General features: G+C 47.3%; 1 protein-coding gene and 1 long non-coding RNA gene across 2 annotated transcripts in view; both read right to left on the bottom strand.

The window, feature by feature from the left end:
- Positions 1-23,983, bottom strand: part of LOC142599464 (uncharacterized) — a 393,830-nt gene that overhangs the window by 218,913 nt on the left and 150,934 nt on the right. The window lies entirely within an intron of this gene.
- The window catches only part of LOC104643038 (metalloprotease TIKI1), an 80,088-nt gene that overhangs the window by 51,918 nt on the left and 4,187 nt on the right, over positions 1-23,983 (bottom strand). Inside the window, exon 2 of the mRNA XM_075740191.1 lies at positions 18,154-18,714. Within this exon, the coding sequence (XP_075596306.1) occupies positions 18,154-18,714 (561 nt within the window). The remainder of the gene's footprint in view (positions 1-18,153; positions 18,715-23,983) is intronic.

Genomic DNA, 23,983 nt, shown 5'->3' with positions numbered 1-23,983 from the left:
TGGTGGACTCATTTCACCTGCTCATGCTCTGTCCTCTGTTTCCCAGCTGGAAGAAAGAGCATTCCTTTTTACTTCACAAGGGGCCATCACAGTGAGTGAAAACCTTATCTCACCCCTCCCTGCATCCTCTTGATGCCTCCCTGCAGCTCTGGCTGTGCAATCTGCAGAGCATGCAGATATATGAATCCAGCCAGGAACACAGTCCTGCCCACAGGGGGTTTTCCATGTAGTGTGTGACAAGGTTGTGGGAAACGGGCAGTTGGACTGGCAGGAATCCAGGCTTCCTTCTTGGTCATCTCTCAGCAGACAGGACCACCACCTGTTCCATGCATGCTGCTGGCAGGAGCACAGCAGGAAGACCTGCTGCCCCCAGCTCTGCACCCGTCTGCCAGGATGTAACAGGCACTTGTGCCTGATGCTGGAGGAAGAAACTTCCAAAAGAGACTGACTTCCAGGAGGCTTGCAGTGCTCCAGCATGAAGCTGAAGCATCTTGGCACAAGCAGCAATGCTTTTGCAGAGCTGATGCCTGTCACCCACCAGTCCAGGAAAGTTTGTTAAACGGTGGCCTTTCTTTTTAAGCATGAACCCTGGTGGAGGCCAAAGTGCTTGCTTGCTTAGAGTCAGTCCTCAGGCACTCCACTGGTTCGCATTAGACTTGTCTAACTGTCTTGGGAATAAATGTGTCTGTATATACTAGGAAAAAAGAAATAGAAGGAAAAAAACCCCAAATTTCAGGCCAAGTGTTGATATTAAACTGGAAAAAGGAGCCAGGCAGCAATGCAGTTAAAACTCAGTTCTAGCTCTGCCCCCTTGTGCTTAGTCCAAAAAAGGGTTTGAGCCTGGTATTTGGGGGGAAAAGAAGAGGGAAAAAAAAAAAAGTCTGCTCACACTGAAGGGGAAGAGGGCTGAATTTCCCAATGCCCGTGGAGTTCAGAGGCAGAGGGGAAAGTGACAATCACAGGATCATATACAGTGCCACAGTACCAGGGTGCCAGGCAAGCCAGACCTGTTTTAAAGTTTTTAGAAAACCAAGCCCTGGGTGTGGGATGAAGTGGAGAATGACAGCCTGAGGCAGAGACTGGGAGTAACTCAAATCCCCATCCCTTTATCTCTCCCTTTCTCCTGCTGCACACACGCCTCGGCGGCTGGTGCTGTACATACAACCACAGTCAGTGCAAAGTAACATTTCATTTAGTTCCTGCATCAGCAGCAAAGTCTGCCCTAGACTGCATTTATGTTAATATGGGGAGAGAGGAAGGAGAAGAAAACACAAGCCAAGGGAAAGAACTGAATGTACAGCATTTTTCTTAATGCTATGTCTAAGGCTCTTGACCACATAAACTGGAGGAGGAGTGAAGTTTTACAGACAACAGGGAAAAGCTGATAGACCTGAAACAGCAGCAAGACAGGATGGTCTCTTGTAACAGTTTCCTAATGATCTGAGATCGTTTTGGCTGGCTGTAGCCCATGTAACACAGTCATTCAGTCTCCATTCAAAACTCAGGTGCTGTATTCAGGGGTACTCATATAAAGACTAAAAAGAGAGAGTTGTGTGTGAAAAACTTGAATATTTCTAATAAAATCAATGAATCAGTGCTGATTTGCAACCACTGGCATTTGAACAAGCAGTTTTCAGGATGTAAGCTAGTGTGACCGTGGCATGTGACCACAGAACTACTATCCTGCAATGTTACACTACAGAATAACATGCTTGATATAGGAAATTGGTGTTTTCCCTGGCTGGGACATATCTCAGGAAAGCAGTGTGCAGGGAGGTATAAAAACTGAAGGTCAGCCCCACCACCTGCACAGAGCAGGAGCTGTAAACTCAGTGTACACCAGTTGTGTTTTTCAGAGAGAGGTACTCTCCATGAGGCCAATGGGTCCCATGTTTAGAGATCTAACATGAGAATTTATTCCTAGGACTTTTCCAATTTCTTCAAAAGGGACTGAAGCAGAAATCCACTGATGTCTGCAGGAGATCCTTTCCTGACTTACACAAGCTTTGCATCAAGAAACATCAGCTGACTTTTCACAAAATCCATTAAGGCAAGACTATCAGTACCTTTCCAATTTCAACAGTCTACCTGCTTCACCCTTGGCCAACTTGGTCTGCATGCAGAGGGAGCTCTTTGCCAGGCTCTGAGCTTCACCAAAGGATAGTCACAGAGGAGGAAAAGGAAAATGGCACCACAGACTAGGGTAGTTTCCCTGAAAAATTTAGAATAGATCTGAAGCAGCCCACCTTCTGTCTGGCTATGGAGGACCCTCCAAGGATTGCCTGAGAGCTGCAGGACTCCTTTTTCACAGTGTTTCCTAAGCCAAGCCTATTCTTGCTTGGGGGACACATTGTGGATCCACCACATTGTACTTGTGGCTCTACATCACACGGCAAACTCCTTTATTTAGGGAGATCTAGTATCATGCAGCAGCTGTATAGCAAATTTATCATTGCCTAAAGACGTGGACAAACACCCTCCCAAGAGACCTCCAGCACCTATCTTAAGGACAACAACAGAAAAGTGTGTGGCATGTGGGATCACAGCTGTGCAGGCTAGGCAGATACCACTGAGTCACCACCATCACTCCACTGCATGCCTGGGAACCTGCTTTATGCCAGCATACAGTCCTGCACACCCCCTTCCAAACCACAGCCACCAGCACTGAGCTCAGCAAAGAGCCTGCAGGGTGGCTCCTTCCAGAGAGACATCACTGGCAGAAGGATATATAAAAGCATCAATTATAGACCAGCACTCATCTCTTAAAGGCAATGGTGTCTGAAAACACCTCTGTTTCTCCTGTCTCACAGTGACACAGCCTCTGATGCATTTAGCTTCCTGAGCTGTCAAATGATGCAATTCCTCTAAATTTTAGATGTCTGCTTAGCTACTGCATGTGCATAATCACATATGATAGCAGTGGAAAAATAAACCAGTGCTTTCTCTCAAGAACTTCCCCCGGAGAGCCCATGACTTCTGGAAGTTATGAAAACATTACACTCCAGCAGCCACAGACAACGAGTTGCTATGCAGGTGACCCGGCTTCCCTAATCCACCAGGACAGGTTCAATACAGGTCTTCAAAACCCCATAATGGCCTTGAAATGCTACCAGCCTGAAAATTGCCTGAGCAAGGCATTTGACCAGGTTCTCAGTCCTCACTGAACATGGGGAGGACAGAAGAGACATCCCCATCTACACATGATGCTATCTGTAACAGTGGCACCACAACGGCACTTAGGAAAGAGCTTTAGAATGGTGGTAATAAGCTCTAACTCTTGCTTTGGCCAGCTGGCCAGAATTCAGTGCAGACTGAAGAATCCAGTCTGGAAATTTTAGCTCTTAATTTCCAACTGGACTAGCTTAAAATAACAACCAAATTTTAGGCAAAGGAAACTAGATTATTCCCAGAGGATTCCTTACAATGCTACTGTGCAGACACGCTGTAGCTTTCCCAGACAGTATGAACAAGAGCAGCGACTTCTGCTACTTACCAGCATCACTGATGCCTCAGTTTCCCATCTGTCTGCATTACAGGCTCCGTGCCACTGTTGCTGTCCCAGTAATCACCACAAAACACTACTCTGGGGACTTACTCAAGCCATCTTCACAGGAGCACCCAGGAAAGCATCTTGCATTCCAGGACAGCCTCGGACTAAAGGGATCTGGCAACACCAGTGCTTTTTAAATCACTCTATCTCCCTGGTGCTCCCTGTGCTTGGTGCCACAAATCAATGGCAAGTCGACGGAGCCAATGGCAAGGGTTGTCACCACTTACTTAAATCCCAGCCTTCTGCTTGACAACACAGGGTATGGCAAGGGCTTTTGTGAACACAAAGGGAGCAGTGCCATACTGTATGCTTGCAGGGCAGGGTGCTCAGTGCCTGCCTGCAGTGCATCCCCACAGCAGCCACAGGCTGGGGACCATCCCCAGCAGTCCTTGCCCTTTACAGTCTCCTGGAACAGACGTAAACCGTGGAGGCTTAGTGAGATGAAGGAAGCACCGAACTCTAACGACTCCCTCCTGACTAGCCTGAGCAGGAATGTGGCTTCCAGGCAGCATTATGGCTTTATGGTCCCACTTCATTCCTTGTTAAGCAGGTAAACAGAGCCCAGAAGAGCTGGCGCCTGCTCTTTAGGGATCATCCTCTGCAGGTATTACAGCACTGAACGCAGTCCTCCAAGTCTTTTGGTCCCTCTCACATGTACACATACATTTGGCTGATGCCTGAGGGCATTTGGAACTGGCTAGCAAAGGCCTCCAGCACCTCAAGCGCACAATTCAGTGCTCCTAAATGCTCAGCCCATTTGCAGAGGATGTGCAGCAGAAAGCACAAAGCTTTGACCTGCAGTTGCCCCTCAACTCCTGCTCACCCTTGTGCTAACGTCACAGTACCTCTGTTTTAGAATAATTTCTTGTCCCATGTCTCACTGTCAAAAAAACCCCAACAAAAACAAACAAACAAAACCCCACAAAGGTCTGGTTTCAGATTCGCATAAAGAAAGTCACATTGGCACTGACAACAAACTAAGGAAGCTTCAACCTGATCTACAGAGAAGATCTAGGAAAAAAAAAAAAAAAAGAGAATCTGGAAGCTGCTTGAAACTGCTTGTCTAGCCTTAATTGCAGATACCAAATTGGTATTTTATAAGACAGAACAAAATGTACTTTGATTCCACGCATGAATCAGCAGCCCTTGAACACTACCTAGCAATCTTTTCTGTTTCAAAGAGCTATTTGGTGGCGATTTAAAGCTTGAATGATGGCAATTCCACCAGGTCCTAGGGAAATTGGTTCAACTGGCTATTTCTACCTTCACTAGAAACAAATTGTATTGATTCTGAGAGTGGGCATCCTCAGCAGCTAGGCCACTGGACTTGGGGCTTTTGCTGCATTGTCTGTCTTCCTCAGACCTGAACATGCTCATGAAATGACTTGTCAGTTTCTCTATGAACAACTTTGTAGATCAAGTTTCTTTACTCTCCTGTTATACAGGCATGCTTTTCAGGTCCGAAATTAATTGTGTAGCTTTTTTTTTTTTACCCTGCTCCAATTCTTCGACACCCTCTAAAGTGCTGACACCAGCACTAAGCAATGTTCCTGCACTGGGCTCCCCAGCGCGTTTCTCCCCTGCTCACCTGAGGACTGCAATCTCCCTCTCAGCTGCAGTACTGGGCTTTGCAGTCATGTTAGCTAGTTATCTTTCAAGCCCTTTGCACCATCAATGCACTCCAGGTAAGGCCTCCACCCTTGCTAGCTTGCCCTCTATGCTTTGCTCCTAGATGGTACAGCCTTCCATTTAACAGCACTAGGCAAGCCCAGCTTTCCAGGTGACTCAGCTCTGCTCCTGCAACTGACCCGTTGTTTATCTCCCCTCCATCTGCAGGATGTCCAAGTTTGTGCAAACAATTATTTGGTATTTACATCACTGACAAAGCCACTGGGTAATGCAGGGCCAGGAGCAGATACCTTAAGTACTTCTTTATGTGCCCCTTCTAGCTTCCCAGCTCCCTGGCAGAGGATGACTCTCCATCTACAGCCATTTTATGAGAATGATCACCTCCCCTGGGCTGCTTACAATACGCCACTTTGATTTTGTCTAGTGTGTACTCCTATATCAGAGTATCACCAGGAACGAAGTCAGAAGCCTTCACATCTATGCATAACTATGTCAACATGATGACTTTTATCACCAAAAATCATACTGTTATCAAGAAGTGTGATCACGTTTGTCTGACAAGGCCAGTTTCCCATTCAAGGGAAACTGGCCACCATCATCCTGCTTCAGCCCTTTACCAGCCGCAGAGCCTATCAGCATTTTTATGCTTTCAGCAAACTGAAGTCTGGGTAGCCTGACAAGCTACCCACTCATTGTCCCAGAATAATGCTGATACAGGAGATTTTTTTCTAATCCCCTGAAGTTTTTCAAGTGCCTACATTAGTGATTCAAAGAGCTCCTTGGATTAGTCTCTAGATATTCTGGACTGTAAGTTAACCATTGTTACTGTTTCGTACATTTAAAAACACTGACATTTAACATTTTTCCTAATTACTGGAAGTAATTTCTTATTAGAGCAGAAAATATTCCCTTATGACCAAACTATGAATACAGAGTCTTCTCCCTTCCAAACACCAAGAAATAGTTACTGGTTATTTCTGCCGTTTCTATTTCATAAGCAACAATTTTGCAACACTGTTCAGTATGGAGCCTGAGCCACTACTAGGATTTCATGAATCCCTGATACATTTTAAAAATCCCTTTTTACTGTTCCAAATCCGCTGCCCAAAGGCTTTTCATTGGTGCCCTTCAATTCTCTCATCAATTGTCTGCATTTCCTTGCAGATTACTTGCCCATGTCGCTTTCTCTATTCTTCCATTCATTGTATTTTGGGATTTTTATTGCTGCTTTCATCTCCTCTGTTAACCAAAATGTTGTTTTTTTTAACTAAAGAACTCATCTTTCCAAATGCAGAATTGTGGTTTCTCAGGGATCTAATATAGGATTCTTGAACAACTCCCAATTATCATCGACATTTTTATGCTTAAGTTTTTCCTCCCACTTTATTTGGCCTATAATTATTTTCAGTTTGGGGAAACTGGGCCTCCTTAAAGCACCAATCATACATATTATTGGTTGGGCCTATATATTCCCCTTTCACATACCAAATTAAGTTCAGCCACGACTACTTATACCTAAGCAAACATCTTTTCTGTTCAGTGATTAATTCATTTTTATTAACCTGGATGAGGTCTGACACTGCATTACTCCAAGCCAGCTGTGATACCTTCTGGATAGTTTGTTATTCACACACGTGTTGTAGGTGAATAGGTTTCTTCCAGTGCTGCAGAAACATACCTGAAATGGAAGTGTAATTTTTCTCTTTCTTCTCCTCTGGCAGATTTTCAAGGAGCTGCTCAGCCAGGCATTGTGCAATACTGATAACAAGTATTTCCATTCCCTGTGTTGCTGTTGATTGGCTACTACTTTGAGCTTTCCATGTCTTCTGTTTTGACTTACCAACAGCTTCACAGCAAATAAAAAGATATGTGGTGTCACCCTCTCCTCTTTCTCCGTATCATCCTTCCTAGAAAGCATGGCTGTAGCTACTTCATTTTCAAATATTCCAAACATGCAACTCATCCCACTGGACTCCAGCTGTAACAATAACTCATTTATCTTAATAAACAGGCCTTATAAATTCATACAGGGATGAAACTTGTGATCAAATTACCCTAGCCTAACAAGTTACTGTACACCAGCTGAGCAGCAGGGACATTCCAGGAGCCCAGACTTAGGCCGTACTGTATGAATTGTTTCAGCAGCAACGCCTCCATCAGCAGCTCCCAATCACTCCTTACATGCCTGCATTTTGCAGGGTCAGGCCTTCGTGCGGGCACTTGGGAAACTGGAAATTCAGTGCCCAGTCCAATTTGTTGAAATACTTGAACTGTCACAGAGCATGGACTGGAAAGAGGCTGGGAGCAAGCAGCCAGACTGGGAGGAATGGGTCTGCTTTGTCACCTCGCACAACACAAGACCGAAAGGTAGACTACCAGGTACCCACCAGGGTCTCAAAGACAGTATAGATATACCTCACCTCAGGATGTCTGCAACTGATTGAGTACAGAAATCTCAGCCCTAAAAATCCCCAGAGATCATTTTACCAGACGTACCAACAGTGACAGGACTTCAGTTCCTCTCTCAAAGAGCTACAGAGGAATTTGGTATTTTTGCACTTTGGGGGATATCCTGAAACTCCACGGGCAGGAATTTTCCCAGGCATACACAGAAGTCAGGGGAAGCGCCTGTATGATTATAGGCATGGGACATCACAAAGATGAGGTTAATCAATACACGCAGGTGGCCAAACTGCTGCACATTCCCAGCAGAATGGGTTGCTTTGGCCAGAATAAGGTAAGAGCTTCAAAACTGAGCTCAGTACATCAGCAGCAAACCTCTGTCTGTTTAGCACTGGCTAAGAGCATGTGTTCTCTGCTGGGACAGCACTGATCAAGCATGCTAGCAGCCACAGTGTCAAGATTTTCCAAAGCTGCACAGCCCTGAGATGTCTAGAGAAAGACCTAGGAGAGTTAGTTTTGTGCTGATCCTGTGCAACTGTGGAAAGCTCAGCTGCTTTAACCTTCTTTACCACTGGATTCTGACATAACTTACCTGTCCTTCTGGGTGCACAGCAGAGGGGTAAAACCAGGAAGAAACCAGTGGAGTTTGAGCACCTGAGTTATTTAGCCAGCTCTCCCCTGCAAAACAAGTAGAAGAGAAGCCCAAAGCCGTAAGAAAACCTTCTTTCACTCTGTTTCTTCAGGTGTACCAGGGAGCCAGATCTCAATGGTCTGATGAAAGGTTTGCAGATAGAGAGGTGAGGAGGTGCTTAGGACAATGTCCAGATGAAAGTTCAAATTTTCTCAGCAGTTAAAAATCTTAAAGCAGTTAATCCAGGAAGCCCAGCAAAGGCAAAGCTTTTACTTGAAACAACCAAAAATTTGGCCTACACTGAATCAGAAGAATCCAGGACTGTAGTGTCAGTAGCAGGGTCCCCTGTAACATCCTGCACTGGGACGCATCCAGCAGCACACCACTGCCAGGCTGCAGCTCTCCTGCTAGTTCAGAGCTTCTGGTGTTATTTATATAATTGGTTCCCACAAGAAGTCCATACACTTCCTCTAGGCTTGCAGGAAGCTCTTCAAAATGCCACAAGGTGCCAGAAAAGCAAAGTCAGGGAGCTGTAGTGATGCAGTCCTGTGCTGCCTTGCCTCAAGCATGAGCGAAAATAGGCTTCAGCCATGCTCAGACCAAGCTCCTTGCTCAGCCAAGAGGAGTACACCATGAAATCCATGTCCTTGGTGGGGGTAAGATGGCTTGTCCTGCATGACATCCCAGTAAGCCAACAAGTGCCACTTCTGAAAGGTAGAGGGGGGTATCCATACATGGGACACTCTCAAGTCAGAGACAAGGAGCATGGGACACTCTCGCCATGAGCCACACATCTCAGCAGGGTTTCTTGCTACAGCTACTGCAAGTGGCCAGTGTGAGCACACCTCATCACCAGACATACCCAGTGAAGGCAGCCAGCACCTCAGCTTTTACTTTTGGGAGAGACGAACATTCATGGGACAATGCTTGCTGTGTGGATCAAGTAGCACCAGCTAGCACCGATTTATTTGCACCAAAATCGGCCAGATTTGATGCAAGTTGCAAACCCAGTTGATTTGAGCTTTGACAGCCTGATGGTCCATAAAGATGTATAAATATTTTTCTCACATGGTACTTTTTGAGGGACACACTGATAAACTATAAGCAATCCACAAAGAAATTAAGGGTTTAAGCAAATAAGATGAAAATCAGAGTCTAGCACTGAGTCTACCAATGTTGCAGCCTCTGTGCAAAAAGAAACATGTTCAGAAGGCAAAATAGGTCTACAGAAAAAACACATAAAAGCTGCCATTTAAAAAAATAATTATTTGCTGGAATGTTTCTGTAATGCATGTACAGAGGCTTCGTGTAAGCCAAGTCTGAATCAGTGTGTATTTTTTTGCCAAAGTTTAATTTGAGTTCTGGCCAAAGCTAGCAATCCTGCTAATCTTGTTAGAGCAGAGTAAAGAGACCAAGAAATGTCCAAGTCCAGCTACCTAAATCTTCTCTTACACAGTTATATCACAGGATTGTGATCACAGTAAATTGCAGACTAAAGGCTGTTACACATTTGGGTTTAATTGACAGGACTGTTCTTAAGTTGCATGGATGGATCCCTTCATAAACCTCTCCCTGGTTTTAGACTGCACAACCAACTGCTCTCCACATGCTTGTGTGTTCACATTTGACCTCTGCATGCTCAAAAAAGATAAGCCTCATGAAAAGGAAGGAAACGTGGATGTCTGAGTGCTCTAGCAGGGACACTGCCAAGCTTAGGTTGGCTGACCTGTTCCTTATCAACTTCCAAGCCCACCTCCTGTTCCCAGCGAGCCAATGGAGCTTGAAAGCTATTGTGTCTGAACACCAACTTTTCAGCTTGAGTCTCCAAGCGCCCACCTGCACCGACTACATGCTCCAGGAGACTGGACAGAGGCACTGTGATTCGGAGTGTAACCCAGACTGCAGGTGCTGCGCATAGGACCATTGCGTGTGCCTGGGTCAGGCTTTGGAAGGAAAAGGGCTGTTGCACCCCTGGGAGCACCATCTCACCTGGCAACCCAGCAGGAAGAGGTGCTGCTTTCTGAGGGCACAGCACAGGCAGAAGAGATGGCAACACTAACCCAGAAGTCCAGCCTGCCCTGGCACCTCTCTTCCAAAAGCAAGCAGGATGAGCAGGAGGAAGGAGAGCAGGCAGGCAGCTTCTGGTGCTATCATGAGGCCCGGCACCAGGCGAGTCCCACACCGGACACCCAGCCAGGCCCAGGGGGATGCACACATCCTGTCCCCACTGGCACTGCAGCATAGCTCAGTATCTCCAGAGAGAAGTCATGCCCTTTCTTTCAGCTGCTCACTTTGGCCACCCCTCTGTGAAACACTGCCTCGGTTAAGTTTTGGGAACAACCTTCCCACATCTGCCCTGCGGGGCAGAAGCCCAGCACCCTATCTCCAACAACAGCAGAGCACCCACAGAGCGGCTCTTCCCCTGGCACCTGCCCTCAATTCAAGCTGTCAGGGGCTGAGGGATGTCTCGAGCTAGAGATGGCATTTGGGACATGTGCGAGACTCCCTGCTGTGACTATCCTTCATCCATCTGTCTAATCCCTTTGACACTGTTCACACATCTTGGTGTCCAAGTATCTTTCATCCAGGTATGCTGCAAATGAATGATGTCTTATGTAGATGTGCACCTACCTGCTAAGCCTGCTGCCTGATAATAATTTTATTATTACATAATAATTATAATAATAATATTCTCAATCTTTCCTCTGTTATCAAAAATAATGAAGAATTGTTCCTCCTGCTCCCTCTCTGCATTAGGCCAGATAAAGCAATATACATCTTAAAATTGTGTTTCAGCCTCCTTATCCTACTTGCAATCAACCTTTCTAATGAGCTAATAAAAGCCTTCATGAAGATTATAGGAAATAATTATAGGATTACAGAAAATTGCAAGTCAACAAGGATAATGGAAACCATACCTTTTCCAAAAATACTGATAGCTTCTTACAAGCTTTCAAGTTTACTTGGTAAAGGCAATAGCATCAGTGAATACACTTCTGAATAGAGTGTATGCAGTAGGAATTTAGAGAAATACAAAACGAACACATCACATGCTGAAGATATGGGAAACAGATGAGAAACAACTGTGTAAGCTACTGAAGACCTCTGCAGGGGAAGTTCTTTGCTGTGCAGCATTCAACATACATATCAACAACTCAGAGGGCATGCAAACACCAAATTCCAACTCTATCATTAATGGATTTTGCAGATAAAACAAATGTTAGAGGAGCAAAATAATTAAGGGAAGAGAGCAGAGGTGCTGTGTAATTTGGATATCTTGTTACAGCAAAGATTGTCTGCTGCCTTGCAGATGGAGCAGACAGGGAGCGGACCACAAGAACAAGGGTAACACTCTCTCTTTCCTGGGAAACAGTGAGAGTAAAAAGGACTTTGAATCCCCCAAGCATGAGCTCTCAGAAATCCACTGTGCCTGAGCGAGCCACAGACAAACTCAGATGCATAAACAAGGACAGACGAGGATTGTGACAATACCACTGTGCCAGGCACACGCGTGACTGTCACGATGCCGGACAGACGCTGCCAGGCCTGGAAGAGCTGAGGGAACAGCTAACACATGAAAAATGTGCCCTGCTGGGAAAGGCTCAATGGGTTTCCTTTGCTTCATTTAACAAAAAGAACATTAAAAGACAAACTGATTACAGTTACAGCAGCCGCACAAGGTAGATTAAGTCGATAGCAGAGGCTCTTTGGTGGAATACAAACCCTCATAAAACCAAACAGCTGAAAGCTGAAGCTGGGCTGTATTCTCAGTCTGAATGTGTCCACGTTTTTTAAGAAAACTAAAAATTAGGTTTTGGAACCACTGCCATGGGACAGAAAACCCACCACTGTGAGGCAGGAGCCAAGTGGGATCCCCATGGACCTGACAACCCAGTCTGGGCGAAGAAGGAACCATCCTACAGCTGCTGGACGGGAGGGTGACAGCAGTGTAGTCCGGTTCTTAGATCAGAAAGGAAGTTGTCTTCTACAACTCTGCAGGCCTGTGCCTTTATGCTGTCCAGACCAGTTGAAACCTTGCTATCCAAGGGAAAAGCTGGCAGCTGCGGTCCCACACTGTGGGTTTAGCAATGGGCAATAAGTAGTGAGCCATCAGGATCAGGCGTCAGATGGAGCCAAAGTGTCAAGCCACCATGACTGATCACTAAGTCTGCACCAAGACCCGAGAATGTGCAGACCAAAGCTATAGCACAGAGGCACGTGACTGCCTGACCAGCTGAACGAACCAAGCCCGGATCCTCTCCCTGCTCCACACTCCTCACTGATGGCTGAGCTGCTCCAAAAAGGATCCAGCTCAGAGCTTCTGTGTGGTCCCTCAAGCAGCCTCTGACACCCAGGACCCTCCTCAGCACGCTTGACAGGACTACGCTCCTCTGAAGCAACAGTATTTTCATCTAAAGCAAGAGGATCTCAAGTGTCACAGAGTGTGTCTGCCAATCAGCCCACCAGCCCAGTGCTGAGTTGTTGGAGGAAAGCAGGATAACCCAGTCACAAGCACTCTCAGAGCAGTGTACACAACTCATCGCCCATCCCTCACTAACTGGGAGAAGAGGAAAGTGTGTTGGCACACTCACACTGTAACACTGGGAGCCAGCCACAGGCAAGGGGCCGTCCGTGGGAGCTGCGGGGTGAAATGAAGCCACATTTACCGCCCAACATCTTCTGTTTCTGCTGTGTCATACGCCCAGGAAAGGGCATTTTTAATGGGAAAATCCAGCTAGTTGATAGCCACGCAGAGTGCAAATGCAAGGCGCTTATAATGACATACGTGACCAGTGCAAACCAGTGCCGCAACAAAACCCACATTTTGGGATTTCAAAGCCCTACTGCAGAGTCCAGGCTGTTTGAAACAAAGTCTCCACCCTTCTGAATGCAGAGACAGCAGATCAGCAACTGAATTCCCCTTTTACTCTCAGAGGGAAGAACCCTGAACTCCCCAGCTAGTTAATAAGATCTTAATTAAACTCTAATTATGACAATAGAAATGCAAAGTCCTAGCTATTTTCATTCCCACCAGCCAGCCCATTCCCCATCCCTGATGTCTAGACATGGAGACTGCAGGTGTGTCTACACACAAATGAAAACAAAAACAAATCTAGGTCACAGACTCCAGCAGCCAAAGATGCAAATAGGATCAATTCAGTTGTTTCAGCTCCAGTTCATGTGCAGAAAACCCTGATGTTCCCATCAGGAGGGAGGGCTGTTCCTGAGCATACATCTTGAAGTTACACCCTCGGGGCAGAAGATGCAATCAGGTTACCACAAGTAGTGTCCCGTCCAACTTGTTCAGCAGTGAGCACTCTGCTCCTCTGTCAGTTCTTTCATCAAGCTACTGCTCTTCACTTTGCTCCAAGTTCGGATCTGAACTACTCCTTGCAGAGCTCCCACCACATGCCTCTCCTTGCTCTTCCTTTCCCTGAGGTTCTCTGTTACTGCTGTTGTCAAAGCAGTAAACCTGAACCAGGCTCTCATGAATGGAAACACTGCCAGATCTGACCTCATCACCCCGGAAATTAAAGACAAACATTACAATTGATCAACTCAATATAATAAAAAAGCCCTTTGTTTGAAATGAGGAGACTAGCACAATTCTCTCCAATTTCTTACCATACCTTCTGGGCCTAATTTCAACCAATCACTGCTGTTTCTCTAACTTCCTTAGAAAAGGAAAAAACCAAACCAACCAACTCCCCCCCTCCACACCTAACAAGGCAGTGGTGTCTTGGCTTCCTACTTTCTTCACAGATGTGGGCACTCCTAAATAATAGTTTTATACCAGGGCTATCAAGGATAGCTCTTTCACCCAAGCAGGTACATAGATTAAGCAAGAAAATAGATGTTGCTGTTACATCAGGAGGATTGTATTTGCTAAGCAGGAGTCTACAGCTCTCACAGTCGTGTTAGTGGTCCAGAACTTGGAAGAGCTGGGAACCCTATAGAGAAAAGCAGGACTCTCTCAGCCGTTTGTTGCTTACAGAGGTTGCTCTGAGTAGAAACATGAACAATTCATGTCCTAATTAATGCAAAGTTACCAATCCTAGAAGCTTTTACTTCATTTTCAATCTGCAACTAGCTATATGAGAAGTGGCTGAAAGACGCAAAAGACAAGACTTGCAAGTGCTCAGTCCCAGAGCTGGAGCCAGGATTTCAGGATCAGCCAGTCCTTAGTGGCTCCCTGCTTTCTACTGCCACCCAAGCAGCTCTGAAGACTACTTCTGACGATGTGGCCATGTATTCAGATGCTCAGGTAGGAAGAGAGCTGTGGCAAGGTCCGGACATAGGAAAGCCAGGCAGGGAAAACAATTTTTAAATCAAGAACCACTAACAGGTAGGGTCTTCTATCAAGAGTCCAAGCTTGGAGAAGCCAAACTGGCCAGGAAGTGGTGATGGCTGGACAGCATTTACACGCTTAAGCCTTGCTCCCACGCAGAGGGTAGACAGAAGTCCAAACTCCTCGCATTCAAGCTCGAACTGGTCTGTGAGAAACACAGCGTGGACAGCACTCAAGTGTGCCGAAGCACAGCCTGTTTACAGGTGCATGGCATGGTACGGGCCAAGGCCAGCTCATTTTCTGAGCCAGTACCAAACTGATGTTCGTGACACTACAGCTGGAGCCAACAGAGAAGCTGCACAGGCTTCAGGCTGGAGCACTAATGCCTCCAATCCAGCAAACATGTAAGCACACGCGTAACTTGAACAGTTGGGAGGTCTGAGGGACTGACTCTAGTGCTGGAAGTCAGCAGTGGCAGATTGTCTATAGCTACAAAGCCTTTTATCTTCTAGAAGCCCAGATGCTGCTAGGAATGAGGGCTGCATCCTTATAGGGTATTACAACAAGAGAGGCACTACCCATGAAAGAAGGTGGAGTGGGAGAAGAAAGTCTTTAAGAAAAACTAGGATAGAAACAGCATGAAACAGGAAAATAAACACTATGGCCCAGGCGTGGAGACAGACTAATCTTCCTGTACTCCCTCAAGTTGCATAGATCTTAAAACAAGAGAGGGGGATTGAGGAGGCAGTAAAGTATTTCACAGATTGTGAGCACATTATTGTGTACCATATAGAAATGATACTTTCATGGCCTGGCTATGTGGGCAGCTAGCCTGAGTTGAGCAAAAACAGAGACATTTGGCAGGTAAAATAAGAGAATCATAAAAGATAAGAGGAAACTGGAGCAAACACAGCCAAAGAAAAAGAGCCCCATGGCAGACAGTGTTAGCTGTTGCATGTCTGGGGGTTTCGTTTATTTTTTTCCTCTCTCTCCTCACAAGGAGATGAAGGAAATCTCCAGCTTGGGTTTGTCTGCATTTCGCAGTTACTGAGCATTGTGCAACCCCATGGAGACAATCAATGATAAATTGTTCCAGACCTTGATCTGCAATAACATACCCCCACCAACCAGACCTGTCTGATAGTATGGATCAAAAGACGGGGATCAAAAGACGGACCTAGCTAATAACAATGTATTGCTTGTAAGTTGCCTGAGAGTCCTCCTCACTAGGTAGTACAACCATATTGTAAGTGAAAGAAAGAGTAAACCCTATGCAGAAACATAAACTGAGAGCACTAAACTTGCTTCCTGCCAAGTAAATCATCTGCTGCAACAAAAAAGCATTTCTTGCACAGGATTAGACCACTTCTTATGGTTTTGTGTCCCCATTTTCCCCACCAGAAGTTTGTAACTCATCCCTGTGTGTTTGCTCACTTGAAAGGCAGACACAGAAGTGGTCTGATGTTGAGGGTTACCAGACAGCAGCACAATACCAAAGGAAATAATTTTCAAAGAGCCCATTTCAAAGTCTTTGGTTTATATGAAACACATAATTAACTCAACTGCCTGAACAAACTGAGAAAAAGCTCTAAAATTTATAGAATTCCAGCTATGAGAATTCACAAGTCAGGTTCTGAGACAATCATGAAATTGGCTTAGAAACATAAAAACCATCTGCCTCTGGCTCTCCTTTTCCTCAAGCTGCCTGTACTGGAAGTCTAGTAGTGGGCAGAAGTGAGGGTGTGAATTTGCAGTACAGTAGCTGCTCCAGACCTGCTCCCCACAAGGACAGCATGTTCCTTCCCCTTAGAACTGCGCAGGCGTGGGAGGAGCAGCAGCACACGATGCACATCCACCCATCGTGGGGTCATCGTAGGCTGTGATTTTCCCGACTACAGCTAAATTTCTTCTGCAGTTCTGGTTACCCTTACCCTCTCAACTGGGGTCTCACAGTAAATGTCACCAGGCTGGGCAACTCTGGATGTTGCAGCTGTGTGTCCCCACCCCACACAGCTTCTTAGTTCACGTGGTATTTGTTCCATCTGTAAAACAGCACAGCAATAGCTGCTCTTTGAAGAAAACTGCATGAAGGCCTAAAGTAAGCATCAACAGTTGCATGAGCTTAACAGGGACATGATTTGCAACCTGTATTTTTCAGCCTCTCGATCACTTTCTTACAAGGCAGCAGAGAAAGTGCATATCCCCCCTCCCCCCGCTTTCTATCATGCTAAACCAGAGGGGCAGTGTCAGCAAAAGTAAAATACCGGCAATGATGTTAATAAAGCCTCAACCAGATAAGAGGTGGAGGAGATGAGACTTGCCAGCCCATTCCTGTGGTGGCTGCGAGCAAACAGCAACAGCGCAAGGATTCAAAGAGTTAAGCACAAGACTGGAGATGTGAATGAGGCTGCCCAGTTCCAAACAAGGGGAAAGAGGAGCGTAGATGCCCTGCCTGCAGTTAAGGACTGTACAAGTGATGCACCCTGGGCTGCCGTGATATTCCCTGCACTGTGGCCCCCCAAGACTGGCCAAGATGGCAGCACTTCTGATATCTGCCCCAAACTGCTGTCCCTACCCTTGCTGGGCTGCATCTCCTCTTCTGCTCCTTCCCTTCCAGCATGGGAAACTCTGCATCAGTGACAGGACAGACTTCAGGATGCAGGGGAAAGGGTCAGGTATCAGTTGAAACTCCCCAGCCTCATGACCAAAGGTCCTCCCCACCTTGGGCTACCAGGGCATGCTGCAACAGCAGGTCTCACCTATTCTTAAGCAAACACCACTTCCTCTCCCCAAACGAGCACCTTCCTGCAGCAAAGGTACCCAGGCCAGAGAGAAACATTATGCCTGCCTGTGATTCCACCAGGCAGTCAGAGACAGCAACAGACACTGCTCCCTGGTGTATTTACTTCAGAGAGGAGAGCCCATGACCACCCCATCCAACATACGGACAACACAGAGGTCGTTCTGCTTGCCTGGTGCAACACTGCATGAACAACACGTGCCAAACTCAAGCTGGTTTGCAAACACAAAGGTACTTGCACAAAGGCCTGCACAAGTCTGTGGAGCTCCCTGCAACAAGCTCTGTTGTGCTGATCCTCATCTGGTCTGAAGGAAGAAAAAAAACCAAAACCCAAAGCAAACAAACCCAAAACACACTTTTCTCAATGCAGAGAATGGACCTCTATTTCTGAGGGCACTGAGAGGTCCACTTGGATATTTTTCCAACCAGCGGTTACTTCTCAGCTTTACTCAGAGCGCCCCTGCTTCCTCTAAGTGATCACACCTTTCTTAACTAGCTGTTACAAACGCAAGTTTAGGCACTGAGCCCCAGCCTGCCCCAGGGTCCTGCCAGCAGCCCAGCCAGGGTCACAGAGCAGACATCCAAAGATCCAGAGTCTCTCTCAGGGTGGAGCCTGCCCAAGGCTGCCCACGGAAGAGGAGAGTGGTCTCCCCAGGCCAGATCTGAATGAATTTAGGACATGGCCTGAACTCCTACAGCTACCAAACTCTCCCAAGGGCACAGGCAGAGGCACAAGCTGCAGGGAGCAAATGTGAGTCTCTGGGTAGAGAGCACACTCCAGCCCACGCTCTTGCTGCAGGGATATTCACCCGAGCAGCCAGCCTCGCACCCTGCACACCACACTGTCTCACCTGGGAGAAGTTCAGCCCATTGAGCGGGTGGCACTGCTCCTCCACTTTCTCCACAGCACCTGTTTGCTTCCTCAGCCGCTCCGCTTCCTGGGCCAGGTACAGATCCAGGACGGGCACGCCTCGCGACTTGATGTCCACCTCCGTCAGAGAGTTCACCATCAGCATCACCCACACCGGCCTCTTCCGCTCCCAGTTGCCAGCAATGGCGTTGAAGAGGTAGTCTGCATACAGCCCTTTGCCCCGCTGGTCTGGCGTCATCCAGGATGGCATCATGAGCTTGACATACTCCAGGTGCCGCTTGAGCCGGCGGTAGATGTCATGGGGCAGCACGTCCTGGAGATTCTCCCCCTGCGGCAGGAGCTGGCAGCTGGTGAGAGCTGAGATGGTGTAGGGGTCGGTGAGGTCCAGCTCAAAGTACACGATGTGGCTCTGCTGGAAGGCCTTCTTGGAGTTCTCTGGGATGAAATCCCAGACACGTGTGTACGGGACATGGATGGTGCCAAAGAAGTATGACGGGGGATCCCTCTTGATGGTCCACAGGAAGGAGTTGAGCTCACTTTGCTGGGGGAGAGGGAGACACAGCTGAGTAAGTACAGACATTCACGCCAGGCCACTGCAGTACAGGGCTTACAGAAAACATGGTGTCAAGCCAGCAGGTCACCTGGCTCAGCAGCTTGTCAGGATGGACTTTTCCTGAAACAGCTTTGCTCACACAAGCTCTTTGATCATCCTTTTTCTCAGCTCTTGAGGTCAAAATTCAATTTTCATTAATTAAAACCACAAGAAGATTGGCCCTGGACTTTTCCTCCTAAAAAGTAACGCTGGGTCTTCTCAATACTGATGTCACCCCAGCTCATCACCCAGGTGTCTGCCAAAACCAGCAGCAGAGCACAGCCCAAGCAGGCTATGCTCCAGGCAAAATGCTTATCCAGCTTCCACCTTTTATCGAGTCCAAAGCTGGCATCACTTTGCTGAAGCAGAGCAGGACAGCAGGGTTTCAGCACCTTCACCTTGACACCTCTCACTTCAGCACAGCAAGGCACCTTTCACTAAAGAAACTGCTGTGACACTTAGTCAGAGGGTGCTGCAGGATCTCAAGAGAACTTTCCACTCTGAGCAGGACACCAAACAAATGAGTGAGACAAAACACAGTTAGCAGGCAGACTTGCTGGAGCAGGTAGAAATACAGTTTTACGGGGATGTAGCATGTGGCAGACAGACACACAGTCAAGACCCCTCATAGCCCAGTTCTCTTTCTTAAGGAGGAGAGAAGCACATGCAATACCTTGGAAAACAGGGGAAGAAATTCTGCAGGCCAAACTCAGCCTCAGTTCCAGGGCATACTCTTTTAAACACACAGGAGGAAAAAACTTCTTTATTTAGATTAGCTTTTAAAATCTCTCAAAAACCATAGCCATTAGGAAGTCAGAGTCAGACTTGTTCCACTGCAAAATGTGCCTCACAGCATCCCCAGGAATACCAGAGTGCAGGGCTGTGCTCAAGCCCTAAGCAATCCTGCAGGACAGGAGAGCAGATGGGGCAGAATGGATCCTGCTTGGATCTTGCCAAGTCACTTTACACCAGCAGCAGGCACGCTCTCCATCACCTGCAGCATGCACGCCACTGGGGCAGTGGTCCTTACTGCAGTGATGAACGCAAAACAGTTTCTATCTTTCTGCGCAGACAGGAAGAGGTAGCCTTTGCATGAGTAAATAAGAGGACAGGCTTCCAGATGCACTCAAACATCTGGTCAGCCTTTAGCCAGCAGATAACTCTAACCTCAGCTCTGAGGCTAAGTGTGCATGTGTGCTGATCTAAGAAGCCTGCCTGACTGCCAAATGTAGAACAGGCTGCTTGGAGGAATTTATTGGGAGCACATTGTCTATAAATTTCTGACACTAAAGACCCAGGGTCAGAAAGGTTAATCTTAAAGATTGCTCTGCAGTGGCTCATCCTGAACAACCTTCTCTAGCAGCTCACTACATCAAACCCAGGCCATAGATCAGGCAGCACTTCAGCAAAGTGCTACCACCAGTCCAGCTCACCAGCACAGACCGAAAAACCAAGTATACTCCAAAGAGCTCTTCTGACACTTCTGCAGCACATTGAAAGTCTGAAGGATACCTCAGACCTTGGTAACACCAAGCTACAACTTTGGATCCTATAGGACAGTCCTGGAATGCACTCCTGAATTATGGACCATAAAAACTGTCCTAAAGAAGAGGAGGGAGAACAAACATGATGCAGTACTGAGAAGTAAAGAAGATAGAGGGCAACAGCTGAGTATGAATCTGACATAGACCCAGGAAGAACATCGGAAAATGAATATGCAAAGTAAAAGACGAGCAAAAATGAGACAGAGTTCCCTCCTGTCATTAGTCAGGAGGGAAAAATGGAAGGACCCATCACTGTGGTGAGAAATTAACTAGAAGTAGTTGTCAGTTGGCAAGGAGGAAGGACCAGAAGTGCTGCTTTCTATCTACAAGCAAGCAAAAAGACAGAAGAGGCACCTGGGGCAGGCAGAGGTCAGGAGGTCAACACTCCTTCACTTCGCACAAGTCTGATCATGTACGTGGCAGTACACAAGAAGAGCCACAACTGCAAGGAATTGTAACGAACAAGGGTCACCAGCCGGCTTAAAACTTCAATTCAGCTCCTGAATAAACCCAGCCAGAAGGCTCAAGCCCAGATGGATGGTACCAGTCTTTAATGCGGATCATCAGTGCTGCTCTGAACTACTGCACACAGCCCAGCTAGAAAGGTGTTTGGCATTGCACTCTCACCTTTTTTGCTCTGCAAATCCCTCCCCGCCCCAGCTTTCACAATCAGATACTGAAAGCAGAGTAATACTGCCAGCTATTAGTGGTACCACTGAGGAAATCACACAGGCCATCAGGCACAGAGTAGATAAAGTCTTCCTTTAAAGGGCCTGCAGCACAGGCAGAAGAAAGCAGGCTGAGACCTAGCAAAACTTCTCACACAGTCCTAGAGACTGAGACGTTAGAAAGCAGAGTGGCTGGGCATTCTTGCTGGCACTTCCACCCCAACAGGCACAGTGATGAACTTGGCAACCCACCTCAAGCACCATTCAGACCTCCCGTCTCAGAATTGCTTGGAGCCAGCATGAACGTCTGGAGAACTGGCCTCAGTTTCCCACCATTGGTGAGCAACCTCCCCAGACCCTGCAAAGTCAGTTCCTGGGCACCAGCAGTTGGGTATCATCACCTGGTGATGCTGTAATGAGAGTTCACAAAGCTCACTTCCCCTCCAAAAGGCAGCATTACAGTTGCTCAGGACATGCTTTGGCACTCCTTTGGCATCTCCTTTTCCTTCAGGAGGTGGAAACTGGAGTCACAGCACTGCTCTGCCTCCATGCCAGACCCCTGCAAACAGCCCAGTACTGCTTCACATGAGAGGGGATCGGGCGAAGTCCTGTGTGTGCCTGAGCACGACTGTGCAGGCTCGTTCAGCATCACAGTATATGCTGTCACTGGCAGCGCTTCTCTCTAACCTCACTTCCCTGACAGTGTGCAGTAGATAAAGGTGCTACAACCCAATTTTCCTTTGCAGTAGGATCCTTCTACACAGCTGTTACATCAGAAAGGTTGTGCTTTAAAACCAGCATAAATTACAGTCAAAGTGGTGTCCTGGAGGCTTACGACAGCTGGGTTGTGTAGCTCCAGGAATTTCACTTCCAGCAGCGTAACAACAAAAAGTCAGGTTCACGTATAGATCAAGATGCATATTTCTGTCTCCACTGTCCAATTTACAGGTGATACTCAATGCATTACTCATGATGGGAAAAACTAGGAGCAAGGGAAAAAAATGGGAGGGGCAGCCTAAGGAAGAGAGTGGCAGTCCTGCATGAAAACACAGGTCTCCTAATTTGCTGCTGCAACAAGATCTGAGGCAGTGTGAGCCTAGCCATACCACACCTCTTCTGTGCCTCAAGTTTAACCTGCCACTACATAGTCCCAGATCAAGGTATTGCTGAATGCTCAGCACTATGGCACAGTGCCTTCATCCCTAACTCACCTCCCCAGGTAAACAACAGCTGGCTGTGAACTGATTTAGTATCAGCCTGGCCAAAACATTGCTGGAACAAAAAAGGAGAAAGAGAAATGCTTTTCTGCAGCCAGCAGCGGAATGAGGCAGAAGGAAAAGGAGCTGCTCAAGCTGACACTGCCACACAGATAACGCACTGGGACCTATGGGATCCACTCCCTGCCTTGAGACTGGGAAAGCCTCCCTTCGCAACCAGGGCTGCACAGGGGACAAACTCCACTGCCCGACATAAGATGCGATGGGGGCACATAAGGCCCGGCAACACTTCCCCAAAATGAGGTAATAACAGTGTCAGGCATTGCAGAAGTCCTGAAAAAGAATAGTGCACATCAAGGGGTTTTCCTCAGGAGCTGAGGGTGGGTCTAGGCAAGAACAAAAAAGCCCTGAAGAAAGGAAGAGTGAAGTGATGGATTGTAGATCAGTAGCTGAAACCAGAGCATGCTAGTCACATATTTCAACGTCTGCCCCCTGATCACATAGCTGGCTGTCCAAAGGTGGCACTGGAAACTCCCATGACCTCCTCTTGCCTTCCATCTGCTTCAGCAGAACACAGGTTCTGACTCGGGAGCTATTTTCATTATCTTTCCAACAGGTTTCTTTTTTTACAATTAAAAAAAAAAAAAAACAAGCCTCAGATTCTGTTCATTTTAAGTACCTTCAGCAGCTTGCTTTTCCAGCAGCATTTATAGGTCCACCATAGGATGCAACCAGTAGTCTTCAAGTACACAAATGCTACTGCATTTGTCAGACACCACACACCATTTCAGGTGAGGCAGCAATGATTCTGCTGGAAGAGTGGTGCCAAAGAGCATCAGAGAAAGTGTCATCTTTCTTCTGAGAAACTAGCTCATATTGGGCCAAATGATGTACTGACTGTCAAGGGTAAAATTGTGGTAAACATAATAATAAATAATGCAGCAAAAAAACAGAAGGAACAAAGAATGCATCTAGGGGTAGCACTCTGAACATCTAGAAGAGCATGTGACTTTAAAAACCAAAAAAATCCAAGAGGAAAGTTTGTGGTGATATGGAAAATGGAGTCTCAAAAGGGAAGGAAAACTGCTGCCTAAAGACTGAGGAACTGGATGTGAACTCCAAACATGGGAAACCTACACCTGGTCTGCTTCCTTCTTGTGTTGGGTTTGCGTGGCAAGGTTTTGGTAATGGGGAGGGTGCTACAGGGGTGGCTTCTGTGAGAAGCTGCTAGAAGCTTCCCCTGTGTCTGACAGAGCCAATGCCAGCCAGCTCCAGGATGGGCCCGCTGCTGGCCAAGGCCGAGCCAATCAGCACCTCTGTGATAACATAGTTAAGAAGGGAAAAAAAACACAAAACAGTTAGAGCAGCCAGAGGGAGGAGTGAGAAGATGTAAGAACATCTGCAGACACCAAGGTCAGTGCAGAAGGAGGGGCAGGAGGTGCTCCAGGCGCCGGAGCAGAGATCCCCCTGCAGCCCATGGAGAAGACCATGGTGAAGCAGGCTGTCCCCCTGCAGCCCATGGAGGAAGGATGAGGGGGTGTAGAGATTCCACCTGCAGCCCGTGGAGGAGCCCACGCCGGAGCAGGTGGAGACACCTGAAGGAGGCTGTGACCCCATGGCAAGCCCACGTTGGAGCAAGCTCCTGGCAGGACCTGTGGACCCGTGGAGAGAGGAGCCCACACCAGAGCAGGTTTGCTGACAAGACTTGTGACCCCGTGGGGGACCCACGCTGGAGCAGTTTGCTCCTGAAGGTCTGCACCCCGTGGGAGAGACCCACGCTGGAGCAGTT

The sequence above is a fragment of the Balearica regulorum genome, chromosome Z (assembly GCF_011004875.1).
Source record: "Balearica regulorum gibbericeps isolate bBalReg1 chromosome Z, bBalReg1.pri, whole genome shotgun sequence".
Classification (NCBI taxonomy): domain Eukaryota; kingdom Metazoa; phylum Chordata; class Aves; order Gruiformes; family Gruidae; genus Balearica; species Balearica regulorum.
This window is presented reverse-complemented; position numbering and strand designations above follow the sequence as displayed.